Source organism: Hylobates moloch, unplaced genomic scaffold (assembly GCF_009828535.3).
Source record: "Hylobates moloch isolate HMO894 unplaced genomic scaffold, HMol_V3 SCAFFOLD_13, whole genome shotgun sequence".
NCBI classification, from domain to species: Eukaryota; Metazoa; Chordata; class Mammalia; order Primates; family Hylobatidae; genus Hylobates; species Hylobates moloch.
Window position 1 is genome coordinate 81,822,354 of NW_026652288.1, and position 27,011 is coordinate 81,849,364.

Sequence of the window (27,011 nt, forward strand, 5' to 3'; positions counted from 1 at the left end):
CTTCATTTCAGCTGGGCTCCTTGACCAGAAGATGGGTGCAAAGTTAAATGACCTTCCGTGATAGTATTATATCTTTTATGACGTGTTACAGTAGAGTATCTGAAAAAGATTGTTATTATGAAGAAAATAGAATTGAGAAGCCAACAGGATGTGTACACAACATCTTCTTTAAGGCTGGCAGTACACACACTTCAATGAAATGAGGAAGGCGGAACCAAATATAAAATGTCTTAGTTGTATTGTTATCACCAAGAGATAGCAGCAAAATACATTGTTGTCATGCAGTTGTACAAAGAAAGAAACACACACACACACACACACACACACACACACACAATCTCCTGCAGGCTGGACATATGTGAGAAGTGCTCAGTACTAATCTGTCCCTCTGCTAGTTAGTTCTGTACAGTTATCCCCACAGTCCTCTTCCTAAAGTAGACATTACTTTCTTGTCAGGTCTAGAGTTGGTTGCCATCGCATGTAGTTAAAGTTCTGTAGCATGGTGTATAATATCCATAACACTCAACCCTGCTTACCTCTCATGAGGCACCTTTACCTGTCACCCCACAGTCTGTTGAACCTCTGTTCCCTAGATACCTTGGGCTTCTTTCCAAATACACACTTTCATGTCCATTATTTCCCCCTGTCTGGAATACTCTAGAGCCTTCAATTGACAATTTAGTTGTTCTTTTTGGTGCCCCTCCTCAGTGTGACCTTTTTAGAACCCTCATCACAGAAATAGTTGTTCTGTTTTTTCAGCATCTATGATTCTTTCCCTCCCTGTCATAGAATACAATGTGTATTTATAGTCTTCTCATATTGCCTCATGGGGATTGTATCTCAGCATCTAGAATACTGCACAGCACAAAGTAGGTACTTGCTAAATGTTTCTAAATATAAATGATTGTCCAAGCTTAAGTAAATACAGGAGAGATTCATATATATTCTTCAATGATTTGTATGTTTAAAGAGAATAATATAATGCTCAATAGATGGAAAATAACAATGAGACTGATCTATACCTGCAAAGAATGAAATGTTCTGAATGTGTATTTAAAAGAGAGAGGAACGCCAAGACAGTTCACTGGAGAAAAGAATAATCTTTTCAATAAACGGTGCTGGAAAAGCTGGATATCCACATGCAAAAAGAGTGAAGTTGAACCACTACCTCACGTCATATGCAAAAATTAACTGAAAATGGACTATAAACATAAATCTAGGAACTAAAACTATAAAACTTGAGATACAAAATTTTATAACCTTGGATTAGCTAACGGATTTGTATATGTAACACCAAAAGCATGAGCAACAAGAGAAAAAAATACATAAATTTGACTTTATACAAATCAAAAGTTTTTGTGCCTCAAAGGACACCATTAAAAAGTGGAAAGAGGCCTGGGACCATGGCTCACGCCTGTAATCCCAGCACTTTGGGAGGCCAAGGCAGGTGGATCATTTGAGGTCTGAAGTTCGAGACCAGCCTGACCAACATGATGAAACCTTGTCTTTACTAAAAATACAAAAAAAAAAAAAAAAATTAGCCAAGTGTGGTGGCACATGCCTGTAGTCCCAGCTACTCAGGAGGCTGAGGCAGGGGAATCACTTGAACCCAGGAGGCAGAGGTTGCAGTGAACTGAGATCACGCCACTGCACTCCAGCCTGGGTGACAGAGCGAGACTCCGTCTCAAAAAAAAAAAAAAAAAAAAAAAATGAACAACAACAAAAATTAAAAGAAAATTCACAAAATGGGAGAAAATATGTACAAACAATATGTTTCAGAAAGGACTTGAATCTAGAACATATAAAAAACTTATAACTCAAAGATAAAAAAAAATTTTTAAGTTGGCAAAGGACCTGAATAGACATTTCTCCAAAGAAGAACTACAAATGGCCAGTTAGAACATGAAAAGATGCTCAATATCATTAGCCATCAGAGAAATGCAAATCAAAACCGCACTGCAATACCTTAATATGCTAGGATTTCTATAGTCAAAAAGACAATAACAAGTATTGGCAAGGTTGTAGGAAAAATGGAATACACTGTATATGTTAATGTAAAATAGTACATCTGCTTTGGAAAACAATCTGGCAGTTCTTCAGATGGTTGAATAGGGAGTTGCATATGACCCAACAATTGCACCCCTAGGTATATACCTGAGAAATGAAAACATATGACCACACAAACACTTGTACAGGAATGTTCATAGGAGCATTATTCATAATAGCCCCAAAGTGGAACAACCCAAATGCCCATCAACTTATGAATAGGTAAATGTAATATAGTATCTTCACACAATGGACTATTATTCAGCCATAATGAGGAATAAAGAACTGATACAAGCTAAACTATGGATAAACCTTGAAAACAGTAAGCTAAGTGAAAGAAGCCAGACGTAAAAGCCACATATTGTATCATTCCACTTATATAAAATGTCTACAATAGGCAAATTCATAGAGACTGAAATAAATCAGTGGTTGCCAGGAGCTGAGGGGAAGGAGTAATGGGGTATGCTGTTTCTTTGCGGAGATGAAAATGTTCTGGAAGTAGATAGTGGTAGTGGTTACTTAACTGTGACATTAAAACCTACTAAATTGGACACTGTAACAGGATGAATTTTATGTTATATAAACTAATCTCAATAAAGCTAGTACAAAAGAAGGGGCGAGGGGAAGACAGTGACACGTCCCAGTTATGAATCGGGAAACAACGGGGCAGCTGGGAAAATGGCCCCACTTTGGAGTTATTGGTGGTGGTGATGGTGATGGCAACTGCTATGAATGTCGTGCACTGTGCTAAATGGTTTGTTTTTATGTCTAGTTTTCACTCTCCCGTCTTTACATATGAGGATGCTGAGGCCAGGGTTGGAACCAGGATTGCAGCCCATGCATTTCTGATTACACTGACCTCTTTCCCATTATGATACAATCTCACAGTTCGTGGCAGAGCCTTGTCCTGATGGTTTTATTGCTTTCTGGCAGTGTGAGTGTGGGTGTGTGTTGTGCCTACTTACGCATCTACATTTCTAAAACACCAGCTACTTGTGCATGGTATGGTCTTTATTTACCTTTTTTTTTTTTTTTTTTTTTTTTTGAGACAGAGTCTTGCTCTGTCGCCCAGGCTGGAGTGCAGTGGCATGATCTTGGCTCGCTGCTACCTCCGCCTCACGGGTTCAAGCGATTCTTGTGCCTCAGCCTCCCGAGGAGGTGAGATTACAGGTGCGCATCACCACGCCTGGCTAATTTTTATATTTTTAGTGGAGATGGAGTTTCACAATGTTGGCCAGGCTGGTCTCGAACTCCTGACTTCAAGTGATTCACCTGCCTCAGCCTCCCAAAGTGCTGGGATTACAGGTGTGAGCCACCACACCCTGCCGGTATGGTCTTTAATTGTAAGAAAATTGAAGAGGGAGGCAAGTAAATCAAGATTTTACAGTAGTAACTCTAACCTGATTGAATAGAGAAGTTCTTGATTATAGCAGATTTGTTGTGTAATTAAATAGCTGAAAGTCCTTTAAAGATAAATTAATAAAATTGGTCAAATCTACAAAATACAAATGTCAGTAATAAGCAGATAATAAACTCCTGAAGTTTAACAGACAGCTGTGGAGGTGCAATCAACAGCATGAGCTTTGTTTTCTTAGGTTGAGAAGGGCTGGATTGGTGGACCTCACGGGTAACTGTGGACTTAGGGTGCAAAAACAGTGGAATCCTGTCATTTCAGCTCGGTGGTTTCTCTGATGTAGTAGGTTGGGGGATGTGGTGTGTTTTGTGCCTTATTTTTTAGTGGGGTGAGAGGTAGAGGGATTCTTTTCAACTTGAGAAAATATAGACCTTTTTTTAAACTATGAGAAAGTAGATTTAGGTAAACAGGAATTTAATCTTGTCACAGTCGTCATCTCCATTATGTAAAAGCATTTGTGAGTATGATTAGAGTTGAAACTGAAGGAGAACGTGGACATTACTTGGAGAGGACTTTCTTCAGATTCCACCTTGGCTACTTTCTATGTAACTTTGATAAATTATTTCACCACATATGTGAACACCTACTTGATGTGGTAGAGGGAAGAATTAAGAGAAATGTTATGTGAGGTGTGGCACTCAGTAAGTAGTAGCTATTACAATGAAAAAGACTGTTACAACAATTCCAGTGGAAGTTTGGCAGTGCTTGCCTTCCTAAATACATATTGAAATCACATGGTGTGAAGCAAAATTTTCCTTTCATTGTATACTGGCCGTGGCTCTCTGTTTTTTAACCTCACCATTAACTTTCTGAATAATTGATATGTAAAAATTTCTTAAGCAGATGCTTTGAGTTTTATTTTCCATGCTTCCATAGTAATTTATGATACATTTGTTCAAATATTATAGGGAAAACTTCGTATTGACCCAAAGATTTAAAAAGCATATGAAGAGAAAAAGCGAAACCTCCAAGTTAATGTTCTGTCATTGGGAAACCACTCTTCTTATTTCCAGATTAACTGTTGTAATCTCAAAACTTACTAGTCAAAATAAATATTTTTGTTGTGAGAGCAGAAACAACAAAAATACTGCATTGGATTTTTTTGGGGATTAATTAATGGGTCAGTACCTGTTGAAATTATATATATTTCATTTCCCTTAGCCAGGGAAAGACAAGAAATGTATTGAAAAATATATTTAAATTTTGGTTTGGTTGGTCATTTGCCAATGATTGACTGTTTGGAGAGTTGGACAGAAAGCAGACACCTCTGTGGAGAAACAGTGGGGCCTGTTAGGTGGAAGCCATGCAATGCTTTTCCCCCATTTCCCTCAGCCAAGCCAGCTGAGCTATAGACATTAGCCTCGACTGCTTCCCTTTGGTAATTACAGCTGGGGATTAAACCACCGCTTTGTTTCACCTTCAACGTTGTGAAAATGATAACAGAAAGGCACATGGGGGACTGCCCTGTGCCCTGAGAAACTGAGATTCAGACCCATTTGGTGGCCAATAGGGAGAACTGGATTCTTTTTCAACACTTTTGGTCCTTCAGAGGAATTGATTTTTCTATAGGAAGGTAGGGAATTGTTCCATAGCGTACAGAGTGTGTGCATGGGGGTTGCTATTGTGTTCCGTGGAAAACAGCATAGTACTTAGATATTTCGTTTCAATTATCAATGGATTTGAAGCAATTTTATTTATCTTGTGGCTTATTTTGTCCAAGGAGCAATTACAGACAGAGTTGGCAATGCTAAATTAAAGAAATGTACCAAGGACATCCCCTCCCCTCAAAGTATTGTGCTGGTTTCCTCTTTCTGAGCCTTCTCCCTGTTCTGCATTTTCTCTTTGATTTCTTTCCTTTGTATCTGTGATCCCAGCATTGTGACATAATAGAACACGGGATTAGTGGGAGGAAACGAGGGCCCAAGCGAGGCTCTACATCCAACTTTCTGTGTGATTTTAGGAATATTAAGTGATTTATTTGGGTGTATCACTTGTTTACTTGATCATTGTCTGTCTTCCTTTTAGCATTTAAGTCCACAAAGGCAGGGACTTTGTGTGTCCTGTTCAGTCCTGTTCATCACTTGATTTCTAGTTCCTTGAAAGGTACCCAGCACATAATAGGCATTTATCAAAATTTGGCTATCTGGCTGGAGTCATTTTTATCTCGTGGAGGGAAGTGGAGAGAGGAAAGTGTTTCAGGCTCTCTGGGGTTCTTTTCTAATCTAAAATTAGATGATTCTCCTCTGTTCATATTATTCCTTAACAGGGTATCAAATGAGACTATAAGTAAGTTTCCAAAGGCGGTCATTACCAAAGCAGTGTGGCACACTCACTGATATTTAGCATTTTATTGACTAGAATGCTAGTTTTTACCTCTATACAAAAATGATAGTTGATTTTCATAGTAGGATTGACACAGTATCACATCCATAAGTGAATTTGGAATCATTAGTGTTAAATTTGCCCTTTATATTACATTTTATTTAATTGCACAATTATTATAACCTATCTTTCTAAATTAGTAAGTCATATTTGTCATATGTAATAACTTTTTTAAGAAAAATACCTTTTTCTGACCTGTTGGGTAGCAAAACTTTACCAAGTTTAGATGAATTTTATATTTCTACACATTTCTTTGAAACCCATTAGGTTCACAAAATTAGAATTACATAATATGGTTATTTTAATCTGTGATAGGTGTTACCTGAATATCTTCAGAATGGGTTCTTAATTCTTTCTTGTACCAAGGAACCCATTGACAGACTGGGGAAGCCTTTTTTAAAGTAAAATATAAAATTCATAGGTACAAAGGAGACCAGTTTTTTCAAAACTGGTGAAATATTTTTTTAAAAGGTGATACAGTAATTTTTGTGCTGGTTTATTAGCACATTAATAACATCTAGCATCAGATCTAGTAACTACAATAATTTTGAAGTTGTGATTATTATAAAGATTAATATTTCTGTAACACTGTAATATGACATGGAAATGTCACATTTTGTTAGTAACCAAGTCAAAGGTACTGCTACTACTACTGTGATTTGCTGCCTACATTTATAAATCAGGGAAATACAAAATTTCAGTTGGATGTTAGTGAATAATAAAGATATAATTTCTAACTGAGATCATGGTCCCCTGAATTCTGTTCATCTTATTTTGGGGGGATTAGGGTCTGTGTACCTGGTTAAGGCTCTTGCCCCTTTTGGTGAGTAATAATATGTTTGAAACTTAGAACCATAGCTCTGTTACTGGGAAGGGCCCAGACTGATTTCTTGATATCTCACATCTAATGTCATAATCTTAGTGGGATAGTACAGTAGTAGAAAGAGCAGGGGTTTCAGAGTATTCCAAACATGGGCTCTACCCTGTACAGCTACAAGTTGAGTAACCATGAAAAATATTCTAACTTCAGACTTTGCCTTCATTTCTGGAAAGGTATAGCTGTATCCTTCCCTGGAGAGATTGTCTGGGCTGTCTCATAGGTGTGAAAGTCTTGAATGTTAACATGTTCTGTTTAAATGTAAGGAATTATTTTACATTGATGAATATGCCAGTTGCCTGTTGGATTAAGTCTGGAAGACCCTGTTCTGTGTATTGGCATCACTGGAATAATCTGCCTGTGTTTCCATGGACCTGAGTGTGCCTGAGAAGCTGGACTGAAAAGATGTGACTGGCCATCTCTTCTATGATGGGTAATGGACAGGCACTGCAGATGCCCACTGTTGATAGCTTTATTCACATCTCAGAAGCAGCTCAACTGGGCACAAATAAAGCCATCGAATATCTACTTAACTGTTTTTCACCTAACGGAAAGCCTGTCCCCTTTCTGTTAATCTGCATTTCTGTTTAATCTGAAATAATTATTTGATCCATTTTAGTATCGATTGAAACTCTTTGGATGGAACTTTTTTCACTTGTCCAGCGTTCTTATGTGCCACACATTTGTTTGGAGGATTAGATTTGATTTTTGATTTTTGAATTTGCTTCTTTTTGGTATTTAGGTCAGTAATATACAATAAAGTGTGAAAGAAGTGGAATGGCATTTCCAGTGAGAGTATCTGGGTATGAATCTTGTCACCTGTTTAGCCCACCTTAGGTTAATTTACTTAATCATAGCTGAAGATTCCTCAGCTAGAATTTAGGACTGTGATGCTGCTTATGTTAGATCTTCTGAGTTTTATGCAAGTCAAGGTCTGTGCCAAGTGTTTTATAAACTATTAAGTGATGTACAAATTGTAGGAGGTGCTGTTGTCACTTCGATTCTTATATATTAAGTTAATCAATTTGCTGTTTTACTTTCAGCATCAGTGCCCAGTGCTGTGTTTTTTTGGGCCCCTGCTTTGAGATGAGGCCTCTTGGTTCTCTGCAGTATCTGGAGAAGCTTAGCCCTCTAACCATGGAGGGGTTCCTCTTTGCCCATGGGATTCTCTATCTGGGGACAGCTCTGGGCTATAGTAAAGTGGAGCTGTAGCTAGCTAACTGAGGGCCCATCCTGGGGTCTCCAGTTCATAAGATGTGTCTCTTGACCTTGCTGGACTTCCTTCTTAATTTGGAAAGTCTTTATTACATAGTTCACTGAAGTAGTTGGATCAGAGAGGTACCACAGAGATCTGTATTTGTTTCCATTCGCCTGTCCAACCCTCAGGGGTTACCGTCATTGGACAGTAGCACCTGGAAAGAGCTAGGTGTGTCTGGTAAAGTATTCACAGTTGATTTCATTTATATATGCCTTAGCTGTGCTCCTTTGCCAGATTTAAGACTTAAATAAGTGTGAATAGAAGCTTGGCTTTATTTCTGAGTGTATAAAAGTGTTGGCATGTACAAAGCCAGTGGAAGGATTGCCATTTTTGAGAGTGTCTTCTTATACTGATCACCTCTGAAATAAAGCCTGTCGGTAAGATTCATGCCCAAAAATGCTGAAGATAAGCACCAGTACCTTCAGTACCTTCAGCTGTGATTCTCCTGAACAGCAACACTTGATTTGTTAACTGGAGCTAACCCTTCTCCCCTCAGTCTGTACCTTACCTATTGCCTGCAGTTGGTGTGTGGGTTAAAAATTAAGCATCAGCTGGGCAGTGTGTGCCTTACAGGCCGGAGGATCGCTTGAGCCCAGGAGTATTGGGCTGTATTACACTATGCTGACAGGGTGGCCACACTAAGTTCGGCATTAATGTGGTGACCTCCTGAGAGCTGGGGACCACCAGATTGCCTAAGGAGGGGTGAATTGGCCCAGGTCAGAAATGGAGCAGGTCAAAACTCGCATGCTGATCAGTACTGGAAACACGCCCATGAATAGCCACCACACTCCAGCCTGGGCAACACAGCGAGACGCTATCTCTTAAAAAAAAAAATTCAGCGCCAATGGGATGGGAAATTTCAGATTTCTAGACATAAATGAGAGTGCTCATAAAAACTCTGGGGACTTTTTGTTCATGAATTAACTGATTAGCTAAATCCTTCATTTTGATCACCTATAAAACAGACAAAATTAGGTGTTTAGACTTAATCGCTGGCAAGAACTGTTTGAGACAGACAATTGTAATTTTCAAGGAACTTTTTCTTTTTCCCCATTCAGAAGAGGATATCTGTTATCAAGCTGTAAGTACTCTGCAGGATAATCTTTTTTGTTATTATTTAAAGGGCTTTTAGAAACATCACCAGTCACTTATTTTTCCTTTCGAAGACAACAATAATCATGTTCTGTGGCAAAAGGAGCTGGTCCTAAACTTAGAATGATAATGAAAGTTTGCAAATATCAAATATTATTTCATCACTGTTAGCCATTTACAGATGTGAAGAGAAATGAGCTTGAAAAGTAGTTTGATGTTTTCAACCACACTTTTAATCTTTAGATTTGAAAACAGAAAAGGAAGTCTGGAAATTAGGGTGAGATATTCAATTCTCCTAACCATTTTTTAATTTTTAATTTTTATTTTTGAGACAGCATCTTGCTCTGTCCCCCAAGTGGAGTGCAGTGGCATGACCTCCCTTGCTCAAGTGATCTTCCCACATCATCCTCCCAGGTAGCTGGGATGACAGGCCCGTGCCAGCACGCCCAGCACAGTTTTGTATTTTTTATAGAGATAAGGTTTTGCCACGTTGCCCAGGCTGGTCTTGAACTACTGGGTTCAAGCAGTCGCCCACCTTGGCCTCCTGAAGTACAGGGATTACAGTCATGAACCACCACAGTCAGCCCTCTCCTAACATTTTTAAGTCAAGTAGCTTAATCTATAAAATAAAATGTCTGACCACTTAGTACTGTAAAACTCTTTTGTTGCTCCTGGAACATTCCTTTATCCTAATTTTTCTTTCTTCTTATGGTACTTGGGTGATGGTGGTGAGAGTTGGCAGCACAAGGGGGATTGGCTAAGGAAGATACAGACCTTACGTTTCAAATCTCTACCCTACCTGAAGAACAAGCTTGCCTTTCCTTTTTTATATTATCTACCATATTAGAAAATGCAGAGGGAAGAATTAGTGCAAATTGGGAAAGTGAGTACCGATGCGTTTGTACTCCTGATTGGTGAGTAAAATAAAACTGCTCAGCCTCCTATAGGATTAAAGTAGAACTTACATTGGAGATGTTTGATCTTTCTGTATAAATGTTTGTGATAAAATCATGCTTATTTAAAATAAGAAGATCAGGAATGATAGATATAAAATTAACTGGATTCAGATTTTCTGAGATTTTAGAATAGGATGTCAGCTATTTACCAGAGTTATGGAGAAAAGTTTTAATAATGACGTGCCAATATTCTTGGCAGATACCAAATCTAAGCAGATATACTTAATTCTTTTTTTTTTTTTTTTTTTTGGCTTGCTTTCTTATTCATTTACTCGTTTAACCAACATTTACTGAAAGCCTTCTGTGTGCCCAGTTGCTTTTGAGGGACTTAGCTGGGTGGGAGAGACAGATGTGTAGTCCAAGCTACAGGATAGAGGTGCTGAGTGGAGAGGGGAGAGGTGAGCACCAGCCTGGTTGGGAGAATCCTGGATTCTGCCTATCCATCCCCTGAGTCCATGCAGCTTGTTTATATTGACCCTTTTTCTTCTCTTTGTTCGTTGTTCGCATGCTCACTTTTATCTGAGACATCTTCTCTTCCTGGAACGACCTGGGAGCCCACTTCAGGCATGTTGGCAGCAGTAAGAAATTCAGCCTGAGCCTGACTTTCACAGACTCATTTGGTCCCAGTTTTCTGTGTCCCGGCAACTCACCCAGTGTTTTTTGCCACCCTTGCAAATTGGCTGCCAGCACATCACACTACGTACGTTTGTGGGTTCATATGTGTCCACGTGCAGAATCTGCCCATTTCCTGGATCATCCTGGGCCATCTGGGGCAGCCTTTTTAATTTTTTCTTTTGCCTCCTGCCTTTCAAGCTTCTCTTTTGATTCTTGTGGCTTGTAGCCCAGCAAGAGTAGAAGGAAAGAGCTTCAGGAAGTGAGGAGTTTATTAGAATTCCTTTGAAGCATTTCAATTCAGTAAGAGGAACTACCTTTTCTGTTAGCTAAGAAAAAAAAAAAAAGGAAAAAAAAAACAGCCCTCAAAAAAAAAATATACATGTGTTTGGGAGATCCATTTTAGTTCTTTTTTTCTGGAGGCAGGGGAATGGAGTCTTGCTCTGTCGCCCAGGCTGGAATGCAGTAACGCGATCTTGGCTCACTGCAAGCTCTGCCTCCTGGGTTCACACCATTCTCCTTCCTCAGCCTCCTGAGCAGCTGGGACTACAGGCGCCCGCCACCATGCCCGGCTAATTTTTTTTTGTATTTTTAGTAGAGACGGGGTTTCACCATGTTAGCCAGGATGGTCTTGATCTCCTGACCTTGTGTCCTGCCCACCTCGGCCTCCCAAAGTGCTGGGATTACAGGCGTGAGCCACCGCGCTGAGCCCCATTGTAGTTCTTATACACAAAATTGATCCTCCTTTACCCAGTTCCATGTCCTTGAGTGTGTTACGTTCACTTCCCTAAGCATCATTCTTCTTATTTATAAAATGGGGATAACTGTAACTGTATGTGCCTCACAGGATTGTTGGCAGGATTTAGTGAAGTGGTAACATTAATAGTAGTAATTGATGAGTAAGATTTTGTTACACTATGTATCAGGTACTGTTCTAGGAACTTGAACTCTACCTAACTCCTTTCTGGTAGAGGGTATTAAAGCATAGCAGTATTCAATAAGTATTAGTTGTATCCTGAATCCTTTTCACATCTCTTAATAACTCAGGTATCCTAATTCTCAACAGTTGATTGTTCACCTATTTACTTCTCAATATACAACTTCTGTATAATTTTCTACATAATGAAAACTTTCGTGTACACACCAGTATGAAAAATCTTGGTTCTGCAGCATACCAGTTGCACAATTTAATCATGCTGTGCTTTGGTTTTCTTCATCTAAAGCAGGGATGCTGATACCTAATTCTCAAGTGTTAGGGAAGTTGAATGAGATGGCCCACGTCAAGCAGCTGACAGACCACAGGCACTGACTGATGTCCTTTTCCATCTCCCATCCTGTGCTGCTCCCGGGAGCCCTCCATCTTGCTGTTATCCCCAGGCTGTTTTATTTTGTTTTAATGATTCTCTTGGTCATATTTATAAGAACACAAGTATAAGACAAAGATTCTCTCCTTTGCACATTTTGTGCCTTATTCTGTAGCCACTTATGCTTGTTTCTAGGCCACAGGATAGCAAGAATACTAGGCACGTAGAAGATTTTTTGTAAACATATACTAAGCTGGATAAAACAGACATGATAAAGAATCAACCTGGCTTCTATTTGCCATCAGGCCAAATTTCTTCATTAGCCTGAGCAAGATGGCTCAGTGTTTGTTCACAGAGGCTAAATGTCTCACTTTTTAAAAGAGAGTTTTTGTTTGTTTTCATTCAGAAAAGGCTTGTAGAACTTAAGGTAGAAGAAAGTACTGGATTGAGCCTTTGTATTCTGAGGGAGTATATTAGTTTAGTAGGGCTACCATTACAGAATACCACAGACTGGGTAGTTTACACAAGAAATATTTATTTTCTTACAATTCTAGAGGTTGGAAGTCCAAGATCAAGGTGTCAGCAGGATTAGTTGGTTTCTTCTAAGGCTTCTCACCTTGGCTTATAGATGGCCATTGTATTTGTCCATTTTCAAGCTGCTAATAAAGACATTCACAAGATTGGGCAATTTACATAGGAAAGAGGTTTAATTAGACTTACAGTTCCACATGGCTTGGGAAGCCTCACAATCATGGTAGAAGGCAAGGAAGAACAAGTCACATCTTAACGTGGATGGTAGCAAAACAAACAAACAAACAAACAAACAAACAAAAAAACGTGTGCAAGGAGACTTCTGTTTTTCAAAACCATCAGATCCCATGAGACTTATTCACTATCATGAGAACAGCATGGGAAAGACCCACCCCCATGATTCAGTTACCTTCCACTGAGTCCCTCCCACAACATGTAGAAATGCAAGATGAGATTTGGTTGGGGACACAGCCAAACCATATCATTATGTACCTGGCCCCTCCCAAATCTCATATCCTCACATTTCAAAACAAATCATGCCTTCCCTACAGTCCCTCAAAATCTTAACTCATTTCAGCATTAACTCAAAAGTCCACAATCCAAAGTCTCATCTGAGATGAGGCAAGTCCCTTCTACCTATCTGTCTATGAGCCTGTAAAATCAAAAGCAAGTTAGTTACTTTCTAGATACAATGAAGGTACAGGCATTGGGTAAATACAGCCATTCGAAATGGGAGAAATTGGCCCAAACAAAGGGGCTACAGGCCCCATACAAGTCCAAAATCCAGTGGGGCAGTCAAATCTTAAAGCTCCAAAATGATATCCTTTGACTCCGTGTCTCACATCTAGGTCACACTGAGGCAAGAGGTGGGTTCCCATAGTCTCGGGCAGCTCTGCCCCTGTGGCTTTGCAGGGTACAGCCTCACTCCTCACTGCTTTCACAGGCTGGTGTTGAGTGTTTGCAGATTTTCCAGGCATGTGGTGCAAGCTGTTGGTGGATCTACCATTCTGGAGTCTGGAGGATGGTAGCCCTCTAGGTAGTGCTCCAGTAGGAACTTTGTGTGGGGGCTCAGACCCCACATTTCCCTTCCGCCCTACCCTAGCAGAGGTTCTTGATGAGAGCCCCACTCCTGCAGCAAACTTCTGCCTGGACATCCAGGCATTTCCATACAGTCTCTGAAGTCTAGGCAGAGGTTCCCAAACCTCAATTCTTGACTTCTGTGCACTCGTGGGCTTAACACCACATGGAAGCTACCATAGCTTGGGACTTGCACCCTCTGAAGCCACAGCCTGAGCTGTACCTTGGCCCCTTTCAGTCATGACTGGAGTGGCTGGGATGCAGGGTGCCAAGTCCTTAGATTGCACACAGCACAGGGACTCTGGGCCTGGCCCACACAACCATTTTATCCTCCTAGGCCTCCGGGCCTGTGATGAGAGGGGCTGCCATGGAGACCTCTGACATACCCTGGAGACATTTTCCGCATTGTCTTGCAGATTAACATTCAGCTCCTTGTTACTTAAGCAAATTTCTGCAGTGGGCTTGAATTTCTCCTCAAAAAAAATGGGATTTTCTTTTCTATTGTATTGTCAGGCTGCAAATTTTCCGAAGTTTTATGCTCTGCTTCCCTTATAAAACTTAATGCCTTTAATAGCACCCAGGTCACATCTTGAATGCTCTGTTGCTTAGAGATTTCTTCTGCTGGATACCCTAAATCATCTCTTTCAAGTTCAAAGTCCCACAGATCTCTAGGACAGGGACAGAGTGCCACCACTCCCTTTGCTAAAACATAACAAGAATCACCTTTGCTCCACTAGTCCCTCATCTCTGTCTGAGACCATCTCAGTCTGGGCCTTATTGTTCGTATCGTTATCAGCATTTTAGTCAAAGCCATTCAAGTCTCTAGGGAGTTCCAGGCTTTCCCACATTTTCTTGCCTTCTTCTGAGCCCTCCAAATTGCTCCAACCTTTGCCTGTTACCCAGTTTCAAAGTCGCTTCCACATTTTCAGGTATCTTTTCAGCAATGTGCCACTGTTCTGAGACCAATATACTGTATTAGTCTGTTTTCATGCTGCTGATAAAGACATACCTGAGACTGGGCAATTTACAAAGGAAAGAGGTTTAATTGGACTTACAGTTTCACGTGGGTGAAGAAGCCTCACAATCATGGTGGAAGGCAAGGAGGAGCAAGTCACATCTTAGATGGATGGCAGCAGGCAAAAAAAGAGGTTGTGCAGGGAGACTCCTGTTTTTAAAACCATCAGATCTCATGACACTTAAATCACCATCATGAGAACGTCACGGGAAAGACTTGCCTTCATGATTCAATTACCTCCCACCCGCTCCCCCGCCAACATGTGGGAAGTCAAGATGAGATTTGGGTGGGGATACAGCCAAACCATATCAGCCATCTTCCTTTGGTGTCGTCACGTGATGTTCCCTTTGTGCATGTCTCTTGTAAATCTCCTCTTACATAGATAGTGTTGGATTAGAGTCTACCTATATGACCTCATTTCACCTTTATTGTCTACTTAAAATGCCATTTCTAAATACAGTCATATTCTGAAGTAGTGAGCATCAGAACGTCAACATATGAATTTGGGGACACAGAAGTCAGCCCATGATAGGTGACAGTCTGAGAACCTGGCATAATGATCTTTTCCAAGGCTCTATGCTTCTCTGGAGAGGATACGTGAGTGACAGTTCTGTTGAGTCATAGAGCTGGAAAAAATTTAGATGAAGAATATTTATTCTGATTTCTGAAATCACCACACTTCTGCTTTCTTAACAGCACTTACTAGGACTTAGTCTAATTTTTCTCTTTGTATTCTTAGGCTGTGTGGCTGAGTCTTACTGTTGAGCACTTATTTTTTTCTCCCCTTTGAATATCCAGTCCTTAGCACATAATATGTGTCATGAAATAATAGTTGAATTGAATACAGGTGATTTGTCTGCCTCTGGACATTGTCACAATTTCCTACACCACAAAAGGAAATGAATTTGTCTTTTCCATAGTCGTCTACGAAGACTGAAGGCATATTTTTTTGCCTCGGGTGTTTTGGACTGAATTCTGTCTGATGTCTAAATTCGACTACAGTAATATATTTATTTATGAGCCATCTTTATTAAAGAATGTTACTGCCACTGTTTCCTTAGTTGCCAATTATTTTGTGCGTTGTTACTGCTCCTCAGATTTTCTTATTTTGGGGGAGACTTAGGCATAATTTCCTTAGATGTAGATCAAAGCTGAATTCGATAACTAAAATATGTTCCAATTTATATTATAGAAAAATGGTAAAAAATATTAACATTTTTTATACTTCTACTATTTCAGAATTAATATTTCATCTTTTTTTTTTTTTTTTTGAGACGGAGTCTCCGTCTGTCACCCAGGCTGGAGTGCAGTGGTGCGATCTTGGCTCACTGCAGCCTCCACCTCCTGGGTTCAAGCAATTCTTCTGCTTCAGCCTCCTGAGTAGCTGGGGCTACAGGCCCACGCCACCACACCCTGCTAATTTTTTTGTATTTTTAGTAGAGATGGGGTTTCACCATGTTGGCCAGACTGGTCTTGAACTCCTGACCTCAGACAGTCCACCTGCCTCGGCCTCCCAAAGTACTGGGATTACAGGCGTGAGCCACTGCACCAGGCCAATATTTCACTTTTTAAAAATATATCTTTTTAATGATAAGACAGGCCTGGGTTTGTCAAGAACAGGTTTCTAAAAGGATTTCATTATGCATGCACATGTAAATAAAAACCTTTTACAAATCCCACAGAATAAGATACTTTAAAATGGAGCTGTCAAGCAATTTTTATATGTGCAGGCAATTTGTGGTTTCAAAAAACTACTTCAAAAAAAAAACTTCAAAAAGTTAATGCCTTTTGATAATTTTTTTTAAAACCACTTTGTTAACAGGTCCAAAGTTATATGATAAAATGATCAAATAAATTTTTTCATTATAAATAATCCTGTTTAAAAGTCCAAAGCGTTCCTCTTAATATTTAGTGAGAGCCCTGTTCTTATTCTACTTCATCAGTTGTCTATGTTGCTGGTTGACTATTGGAAGTTTTACACTGAATGAAAGAATAAAGATTGTAAACCTCTAGAAAACAAGTACTTTACTTCTCTGGTCCTTCCAGGATTGAATGAAGGTTCCATGAAAGAGAAACATCTGGAATATGCCTTTCTTTTTTCTTAATAGCTAGTAGAGGGTGAGGAGGGAAATAAGACACTGTATGATAATGCATGTTTGTGTCAGATCATAGGAAAAAATCATGATGTATTTATACTGCGTGTGCTATTTATATACGTGTGCTACCAAACAGCATACAGCTCTACGTTTTAGACAAAATAGAAGAAGCTTTGATGATTATTATCAATACACGCATGAGAATTTCCGAAGTCATGGTTTAAGCACCCACTTCACATACACCTGTAAATTAGCTTCCATGCATTCATAAATGGGGTTAGTGTGATTAGCTTGCCAAGGCCCAGAAGGGATTATATTTATTAAAGATCACATGAAAAGCTGTGTCCTAAGCATCTGACTAGGAATCTTAATTTTAAATAGGTAATATTGTCTTATTTATGAACTATTAACATAGTAGAAACATTTATTTTGATAGATTTATTAATGAATGTAAAGATTTTTGTTTTTTTAACATAAAGATTAATGGCTGTTCATTCAAACTAAACCAATTTTGTATACTGAAATATAACATAAGCATTGATAGACTTGCCAATCTGGCTTAAGCACTACTTTTAAAATATGAAGCTAAGTATAGTTTTTTGTTGTTGTTAAGATGTTTTAGACATGATTAAGTCATTTTATTTTGTCCTATAATCAACCTCCTGAGGTATAATGAGAAATCCATTTCCATATAGAAGGTCAGTTTTGTGGGGTTTTTAGATTTCGTTTTTTTTTTTTGAAAAACAAAACTTCCTGTCAGAGTGTGTGCCCGATTGTCTCACATATTTAATTAGATCAGCTGGCATGGCTTCTTGGCAGCCTGGCCCTCACTGCCAGGTTTACTCCGTGTCCACTTCCTTGCAGGGCCCTGACCCAGAGGCCATCTCTCAGCTGTCCCAGCCCTGCCAATTCTTTGAGGTCCCTGAAGCCTTTGCTGATTCTCCCATCTCATGTTATCATTCTCTGTACCCCTACAGCTTTACCTTTTGATCATGGTATCTGTCGTGTTAGTTATTTCTTTCATTGTGTCTCACCAAAGTTGTTTGCTCATAGGAGCTGGTAGTGTGACGCTGGCCACAGAGGCAATAAATATTGGCATTGTGCTGCCTTCGTTGCTTTTCTTGGATGAATTAAAAAACATTCAGAGGAGCTTGGCACGGTCCTGCATGCCCGTAGTCCCAGCTACTTGGAGGCTGAGGCAGGAAGATGACTTGAGGCCAGTTCAAGGCTGTAGTGTATGATGATCACACCTACGTGTAGCCACTGCACTTCAGCCTGGGCAACACAGTGAAATCCCATCTCTAACAATAAATAATGAACAAAGAATTGGAAAAAGAATGGATAGAGTGTTGATTGGCTTGCTTTTCTCATAACAGGTTGCTTTTCCAAGCATCTTCTTTCACAACACTCATCATCAGGACATCTTGGGAGCAAAAGTGTCCATACTGATTTGGGGCTACTTAAGTTTTTCTTTGGTCAGAATCCCTCGTTTCATCCATGTCCTCAGTCCTAGATTAAGTAATCTTAGGGCACATTTATGGCTTCTGACGTTAATGCCCCCTTTATTTCCTAAAGCCCTGATGATGATGGAACTGTGCATGTTAGGTTTAAAGCAGGAATGGGGAAGAATGTTGTCGGCGTATCTAGAAGCCCAGCCCTGGAAAAGTACTTATGTGGCACAGAAAGCCTCTTTCTGGAAAACCACTGAACTGATAGTTAAATTCAAAAGTCACTCCTAAAATCAGTTTAAGCACACATTAAATTCACTTGTCTTGGATGAAGCCAGTGAAAATTTTAAGACAAAAACAAGATTTATTATCAAATACTGCTCTCTCCAAAAAGTTACATGGGATCAGAATCAGATGTTGATGAATAATTTGTTTTTGTACGTTTTAATAGTTACATGTTATTACTTCTAGAACTCATTTAACTGGTTGAACTAGAGAACCAGAATACAACATGCATTTGTTTTTTTCTATGGTGGAAGAGAAAAGTAAAATTAAAGTGGAAGTTATTAATACGATATATATATTCATAGGCTGCTAATATGTACTGCGTTCTTTCCTTTTGTGTTTTTCTTCAGGTGATTGAAGATAGTACTGGAGTCCGCCGGGTAGTGGTCACACCCCAGTCTCCTGAGTGTTATCCCCCAAGCTACCCCTCAGCCATGTCTCCAACCCATCATCTCCCTCCCTATCTGACTCACCATCCACATTTTATTCATAACTCACACACGGCTTACTACCCACCTGTTACTGGACCTGGAGATATGCCGCCACAGTTTTTTCCCCAGCATCATCTTCCCCACACAATATATGGTGAGCAAGGTGAGTAGATTTTCGCTGGCATCAGGAGCTGTTGAAACTGATTATAGCATTTCAATAGTTCAAGGCGGCCCTTTGTTTCTTGTGAAATAAGCATAGTAGAAAAGGATCTAGGTGGTTTGTAAGACTCGTGGGGAATTCCTAGCTTCCTTTGTCCTGAATGGTGCCTTGGAAAAATTACTGTGTGGGTTTAGTTCTTTTTCTTTCTTTCATTTTTCACAAACTCGGCCCCAACCCCCACCTTACAAGATCAAGGAGTAAGGTAGCCACCTTTTATATTAGAAAAGTGGCAGTGTGACCTCGCTCCCATGTCCTGAAAGCATGTTTGTATGTGAGAGTGGCCTGAGGTACAACTGTGGTACATCGTTTCTTTGGTATCCATATGATCTACCAGTTAAAGGGAAATTGAAAAGTGTTTTGTGCCCCATTTCCAATGTTTGAAGATTGTGAAGTCTCAACAACCTTTGGGTTTCCTGAAAGGCTGTATGTTGTGATGTTGGCAAAACTCAAAAATCCCCTGGCTGTTGATGTGGCCTTCCTGAACCTGCTTTTAGTTTAAGAGTAGCCATTAGTGCAGCCACAATTTCACTGATTGTTAGGCAAATACTTACCTGGATATGAAAAGAGCCTCAGAGCTACCAACATTATATCTTTTTAAAGTTTTGACCTTGGTGTTGGTTTAGTCTAAAGGCTTTCTCTATCAAAATGGATACTAAGAAACCAGATAATTGAGGGTAAAATTAGACTTTAGCCTCTAGGACTTTGCAAAGTGATTTTCTTCTGAGTCTGACTATGAATGGAAGCATTTTACTGCTTCAGACATTTATTTTGTTGGTTTAGATACATTGCAGAAGAAATGCCTGTTATACCATAGAATGTTTGAGCAAGTTATCACTTTTCACAATGTAATTATATAATTTCTATATAATTAATTATAATTTATTTATAATTATATATTTTATATATATAATTTTTCTCTGTTCATCTCACATTATAACTTATTCACAGAAAAAACTTTTTTGAGATGATATTTTAAGTGAAATATACTGTTGTAACTTAGGGATAGAATTTGACTGTATGTGTGTTTTATTTATTTGTTTTTTTTAGTAGTCAAAGAAATTTGACATAATTCAAATTAATCAGGTGCTTTCACAATGTTGTATAAGGGGATGATAGCAAAACATGAAATCAGTACTTTGATTTCACAGCAGCATCAATAACTTCCTATCAATTTGATCTTTTTTCCATGTGACACACCAAGAAAACATCAAGTATTGGGGATACACTATGAAAACATTTGGATAAAAACTGAAAAAATTTAGTTAGCTGTAATTTTTTTTTTAATGTATTCAGTGCTTTGACACAATATGCATTAAATAATTGAGTGTTTCTTAGAGCTTTCTGGCTGGATCTGAGCTCTGATGACAAGTCAGGCCTTGGTGACTGACTCACTGCTTGCTGGTACATGTCTGACTTGCCTTATTTTAGCAGTCTGTTAGTAGGATGCCACATGGTTACTATTTTGTAAATGCTGTCCTTTGCAATTTTAGGCAAGACAACAGTATGATTTAAATCATCATTAGAGTTAAGCAAAATTGTAGTCTCTTCATTTTATGGTGTATTTGGGTCTAATTAAAATAACAGAGCAATAATGTTTGCAAATAAAAATGATTTCATTGATTTCAAATTAAAGCAGTAAAACAAAATCCCTTCCCTTTATAAATAAGCCATTTATATATTCTTTTACCTTAGTTCTTAGTGTGCATACCTAAAAGCAATTTAAATATTAATTTTCTAAACTATAAGAGTTTTTAAAGTTTTCAACATGTCTGAAAAGATTATTAGTGCTCATGGTGAATATGTTAAATCTCATGTGTAATGCATCGTGGTGTTTAGAACATTTACTATCCTTCTGGTATATTTTGACATAGTTTCTTTGGATACATACTCTCTGAATAGGATTATATTTGTTTTGACACATTCTCTAGTGCAAACTGGTTCTCTCATGAAGGTTTTTTTAACAAAACAACTCTTGCTTATGCTTTAGCTGTGTTAACAGTAAGAAACAGTGGAGCTTTACTGTTGAGTAATTGAGACAGCAGTTTTGTTAAATTATGCAGGATAACCATACATTTCTGTTGTGCCTGTGACAGTCCTAGTTTAGGTCTCTTGCCTTGAAGAAATTATTGATATTCCTCCCTTTTCACTCTCAGAAGTGTTCAGATTTGGATAGTATTGTCACTCCATAGATGAGGTGACCCTTTTTTCTTATAAAGATATAAGGACCCAATCTTTATGTTATGCATTGTCATTTTTTACCGATACCTAAAAATAATTTTGAACTGATTTAAAAATTTAAATTTAACATAAAGTTTTCCCCTTGAGATCATAAGATTGTTTGTAGGCTTCTATTTCCTTTTGAGCCACTTTAAAATGTGCATAGTAAAGTCAGGTGACATTCTTCATTTGTCTTGCCTTCTATTACTCCAAAAGAGAAGTTTGAGACCATAGCTTATTATGTTTGGCACCAGATTTCAGAGATGGCTTTTCTTTATCCTTATGCTTCCTCCTTGAACATTTCCCCTGATTCTGTGAGCTTTGATTATTTTAAATGGAAATGTGTCATCTCATTATCTTGGTTAAATTTGTTCAAATGTTTTTTGTATGCCATAAAAAACTTTGACTGCAATATACTTTCCAATAGAAATACTGTTCTGTCTACAGGGATAAGTACACTTTTAAAGTAGCTTGATTCTAAGTACATGTTTAATAGGGGTATTTTATTTGTTCTAACTTTTTCATGTATTGCAACTACTGAAAACATATTGAAAGGCAAAAATCAAACTCAGTTATAAATTCAACTAGAATATGAGCTCTTTAGGGATAACAACCTTGTCTTCAGTATTCTCTGTAATATAGGAAATTTTCTGAACACCCAGTGTAGTTTTTAATGATTGATTATTCCTTGATTGGTTAGAAACAAATGGGAGTGCTTTAAATGTGTATCATGTATATGGCATTTTCTTTTTTCTTTTTCTTTTTGAGACAGAGTCTTGCTCTGTCACTCAGGCTGGAGTGCAGTGATGCAATCTCAGTTCACTGCAACCTCCGCCTCCCGGGTTCAAGTGATTCTCCTGCCTCAGCCTCCCAGGTAGCTGGGATTATAGGCACCCACCACCACGCCTGGCTAATTTTTTGTATTTTTAGTAGAGATGGGGTTTCACCATGTTGCCCAGGCTAGTTTCGAACTCCCAAGCTCAGACAGTCCGCCCACCTCGGCCTCCCAAAGTGCAGGGATTACAGGCATGAGCCACCACGCCCAGCAGTATTTTCTTAAAAAATATTTATTATACTCTAGTAATACTTTAGACTTCCTTTATACTTCAGACTTCTTCAGGAGCCAGATCATTTGACCATTTAATAATTTATTATTGAAAATGTAAACTGAGTTTGGGTTTATCATAATCATCCATTTTAGAAATTATACCATTTTATGGAATGTCAAGCTACATCACCCGAGAAGACCAGTACAGCAAGCCTCCGCACAAAAAACTGAAAGACCGCCAGATCGATCGCCAGAACCGCCTCAACAGCCCTCCTTCTTCTATCTACAAAAGCAGCTGCACAACAGTATACAATGGCTACGGGAAGGGCCACAGTGGTGGAAGCGGCGGAGGCGGCAGTGGTGGTGGTCCCGGAATTAAGAAAACAGAGCGACGAGCAAGAAGCAGCCCAAAGTCGAATGATTCAGACTTGCAAGGTAATACTCAAGATGTTTGCCATAGAGTGAATTATCAAGACAGAGACATCTCAAATGATGTTTCCACATCTTTTACATGAGAATATTATTTCATGGTGGTTGGTGGTTCTGCTAAGAATATTTGAGTAGCCTTCTTTGATCTATTTCTTGGTAAGGAAAGAATATTGCATTGTTCATTTTTTATTAATACTTCATGGCAGAAATACTACATTTTGGCCACATATGCCATGCAACTTTCTACTTAATAACAAATATTTGAAAATCTTTTCATGTTAGCCTACTTCTGTTGTTTCACTCTCTGAATAGACAGATATGGAAGAAATCCAAAGATAATTTTTCTAAAAGTGTAGGCTAGTTTAAATCTCAAAACAAGTATACCTCGTAAACCATATGTAATTACTTCCTTACTGTAATGAAATCTATCATTGAATCACAGAAATATATTTCTGTTTAGTTTTGGCATCAGTTATTGTCTCATACCACCTTTTGCCTGTGAATCAAGTGTTCAGAAACCAAGAATGAGATGGAAGAATGAGGGTCACCACATATAGGTAGAGAAACATCAACTCAGAATGGCATCTGTCTTTCTGTGGATGAATCTCTTGAGTATAGATCAGTTGATTTGGAGGAAGTTTTATGTGTTTAAATGAAGTTTTGGGGGAAGTTTAGAGAGAACCTATTTTGATGCCACATAAGGAAAAACAGTGGCTTTTTCTATAGGCATAGGGAAGAATGACTTAAGTGAGGCAAAAAAGGTAACATTTGGATAAGGTAGGTGAGTTTATAGATATAAATGACTGGAAAACAGACATGAACAACTTTGAAAGATAGGATCAGTTATTCAAGTAGATTCCCTTTTTCATTCACAATCACATTCTCACAGACACAGTCCCAGTTTCTACCTGACTGAGATGCAGTAAGGAATTTGATTATAACTCATTGAATTTATGGATTCCTTACTGCATCTCATTCAGGTAGAAACAGGGACTGTGTCTGTGAGAATGTGACTGTGAACGAAAAAGATGGAATTTGTGTATTTTTGAACGTCTATGGAAGAGCTTCTGACAAGAGAGAGGAAGATTAGGTAACATGAAATATCGCCATCAACATTTCCCCCTACGTTAGTTGGGTGAGTGAATTGCAGCCTGAGAGAGAGGAATAGTAAGATACAGTGACATGTGAATAGATCATGTGTTCTTTTAATTTGAATTATGTATTCTTTTCTCTATTTTCCAAACTCTATGCAATTATCGCATGTTATTCTTATAATTCTTAAACAAAACATAAATCAGTATCATACAAAAGAAAGCAAAGATTCAAGAGGCCTTTACACAGCTCTTAAGGGAAGATGCTGGGTCTCATATAAAATAATTTTTAGTCAAACGATACTGTAATTTCTAAATTTGAAATTAGTTTATTAGCAATGTTACAATTTAACCATGACTGTACAAGAATTCATACCAAAAAAATTAGGAAAAGATTTTCCTGAAGAGAATTTTCATCTAAAGAAAAGCGAGCGAGAATGTATAAATTGTCTAGAGAGCTTACGAAGTTTGAAGTACTTTGATTACTTGACTCATTCTTTAATAATTTTCAGCTTGCCTTGCACCAAAACCGATTTAAGGCAAATGACATAGACACATAGAAGCAGATAAAATAAATGTAAGCATTGAGGAGCCGAAAGATGATAAGGGAAGGAAAATATTAATAAGATGAAGCAGGGTTCTGGTAGAGTTGCTTGATATGGGCCATATATTTTGTTTTGAGCCTCCTGGTTGTCAAAGCAAAAAGGCAATCGTGAATCACATGGTGTAGACGAAGAATAAAGGACTTCTTGTTCATGAGGTCCATCAAGTGGCTCACAATGTTTCAGTTGTGTCTGCCTCAAAATGTGGTTGTTGGCTCCTAGGATCCCAAAAGGCTTTTTCCTGCTTTCTCATCCTTACAGTGTATCTCCTGCTGGAGTTTACTGCGGCTGACATCTAAATCTGTGCCCCAGAAACAGACTTATTAACTGATTCTTAAGTTTACGGTGCCACCTGATTAATCTAAAACTGTACTTAATACTAGTATGATAAACCTAATAAGTTCATGTGTGGTTTGCACAAGAATAGAATATATACTTAACCATAACATGTGACTTGTGGGTTTTTTGTTTTTTTTTTAATGTTTTACTTAGATTAAATTGTCCTCATGGCCAGAAGAGAGAAATCTTTTTACTTTTTTTCTGAGATGGAGTCTTGCCCTGTCACGCAGGCTGGAGTGCAGTGGTGTGATCTCAGCTCACTGCAACCTTCGCCTCCCAGGTTCAAGCCATTCTCCTGCCTCAGCCTCCTGAGTAGCTGAGATTACAGGCATGTGCCACCACACATGTTAGTTTTTGTATTTTTGGTAGAGATGGGGTTTTGCCATGTGGGCCAGGCTAGTCTCAAACTCTTGACCTCAGGTGATCTGCCCACCTCGGCCTCCTTCCTTTTACTTTATTTTATAATTCCTTTGCCTGTGAGTTAATTTACTTGAATAATTTACCTTTTTACCACTTACAAAAAACAAATCTTTAAAAAAAGACAAACTTTAAGTTTGTGCCTGGTCCTGTGGTAAAACTAAGCACATGTAAAAGAAGCAGACAACTCATGTTCATATAAATACACTTATTAAAAAGATGGGGATACCTTAATTTCTCTCTTGAGATCTAGTTCACTCAGTTAACTGTGCGTCAGAAACTTTAAAACAATAGAGATTCATGGACCCCATTTTAGACTTACTAAATCAGAATCTTCATATCACTTTTGACTTCATGTTTTTTTTTTTAAATCAAACCTCCATTGGGGATAATGTATAATCAGCCAAGATAGAAAATTATTATACTGTCATCATAGTAGGATGGTTCACCAAGTTGTACACAGTATGGAATAGGGACTTTATCTGTTTTATTCATCATTCTCTCCCTCCTTCTAGTACTATACCTGACACGTAGTAGGTACTCAGTAAATGTTGTTAAATGAGTCCTGTTTTCTTAATTGCCTTGTTTTCCAGAGCAAGCCTTCTTTTTGAACACACAAAGCTATTGTACCATTTCCTTTTCCTGGAACAAAGTGTTGCATTGCTCAAGGAAACTGCTCTGTGGCTAGCCTCCCCTTTCATTTACTGTTACCTTCAGGAAAACAGGCATGACAGAGTCCCATAATACACTCAGAAATATGGGATCTCTGTCTTCTTGCACTCCCTTGGAGCTAATGGCGTGGTGTGAGCCGAGAACAGTTGGGGCTTTGGTATTGGACATACAATACTTGGCTTAGAATTGGGCTTTGTTACTTACTATTTCCTTTTAGTTTTCCCTGAGTTTCCATGTTCATATTTGTAAAATGGGCATTTTAATTTCCATTATTAAATATTAAAAATACCCTTGCTTAGTTCTTAACACTTTAATATAATGGTAACCCTTATGACTTGAATATTCTTGTCTCTCTCATCTTCAGGACCCCTGTTATTATAGGATCACCTCTCATCTGAGATAGCTGCCCCTCAAAATAGGCATCTCTCTCTACTCTCCATCTGGCAGCCTTTTCCCTTCCCTTCATGCTCCATTCCCCTCACCCCAGCTCCCTACATTTCTTCTCCTTTAAGCCAGAAGTGGCTTCCTTTGCTTAAACCCATCTTACATTTTGAAAGCTAAACCCTGCGTTCCTGGACCACTATCTCTGAAAGTTGCTTCCAGGCTCTTTTTTTTCTTTTGAGATGGAGTTTCACTCTTGTTGCCCAGGTGGGAGTGCAATGGCGTGATCTCAGCTCACTGCAACCTCTGCCTCCCAGGTTCAAGCGATTCTCCTGCCTCAGCCTCCCGAGTAGCTGGGATTACAGGTGCACACCACCATCCTTGGCTAATTTTTTGCATATTTAGTAGAGATGGGGTTTCACCATGTTGGCTAGGCTGGTCTTGAACTCCTGACCTCAGGTGATCCACCCGCCTAGGCCTCCCAAAGTGCTGGGATTACAGGCATGAGCCACTGAGCCCGGTCAATTTTTTTGTATTCTTAGTAGAGGCGGGGTTTTGCCATGTTGGCCAGGCTGGCCTTGACTCCTGGTCTCCCAGCTCCTGGCCTCAGCCTCCCAAAGTACTGGGATTACAGGTGTGAGCCACCATGCCTGGACACTTCTAGGCTCTTTTAAGAAAGTTGCCACTGGGTAGAAACGCACGGATAGCCTGGAGTCCTCTCTGGTGGAATTGGTACCGGATCTCACACATCTCCTCGTCACCTCGTCTGAG

General features: G+C 38.9%; 1 protein-coding gene across 1 annotated transcript in view; it reads left to right on the forward strand.

Moving 5' to 3' along the window:
- Positions 1 to 27,011, forward strand: part of FNDC3B (fibronectin type III domain containing 3B) — a 178,920-nt gene that overhangs the window by 2,010 nt on the left and 149,899 nt on the right. The window contains exons 2-3 of the mRNA XM_032174003.2: positions 18,744 to 18,987; positions 22,463 to 22,744. Of these exons, the coding sequence (XP_032029894.1) occupies positions 18,744 to 18,987; positions 22,463 to 22,744 (526 nt within the window). The remainder of the gene's footprint in view (positions 1 to 18,743; positions 18,988 to 22,462; positions 22,745 to 27,011) is intronic.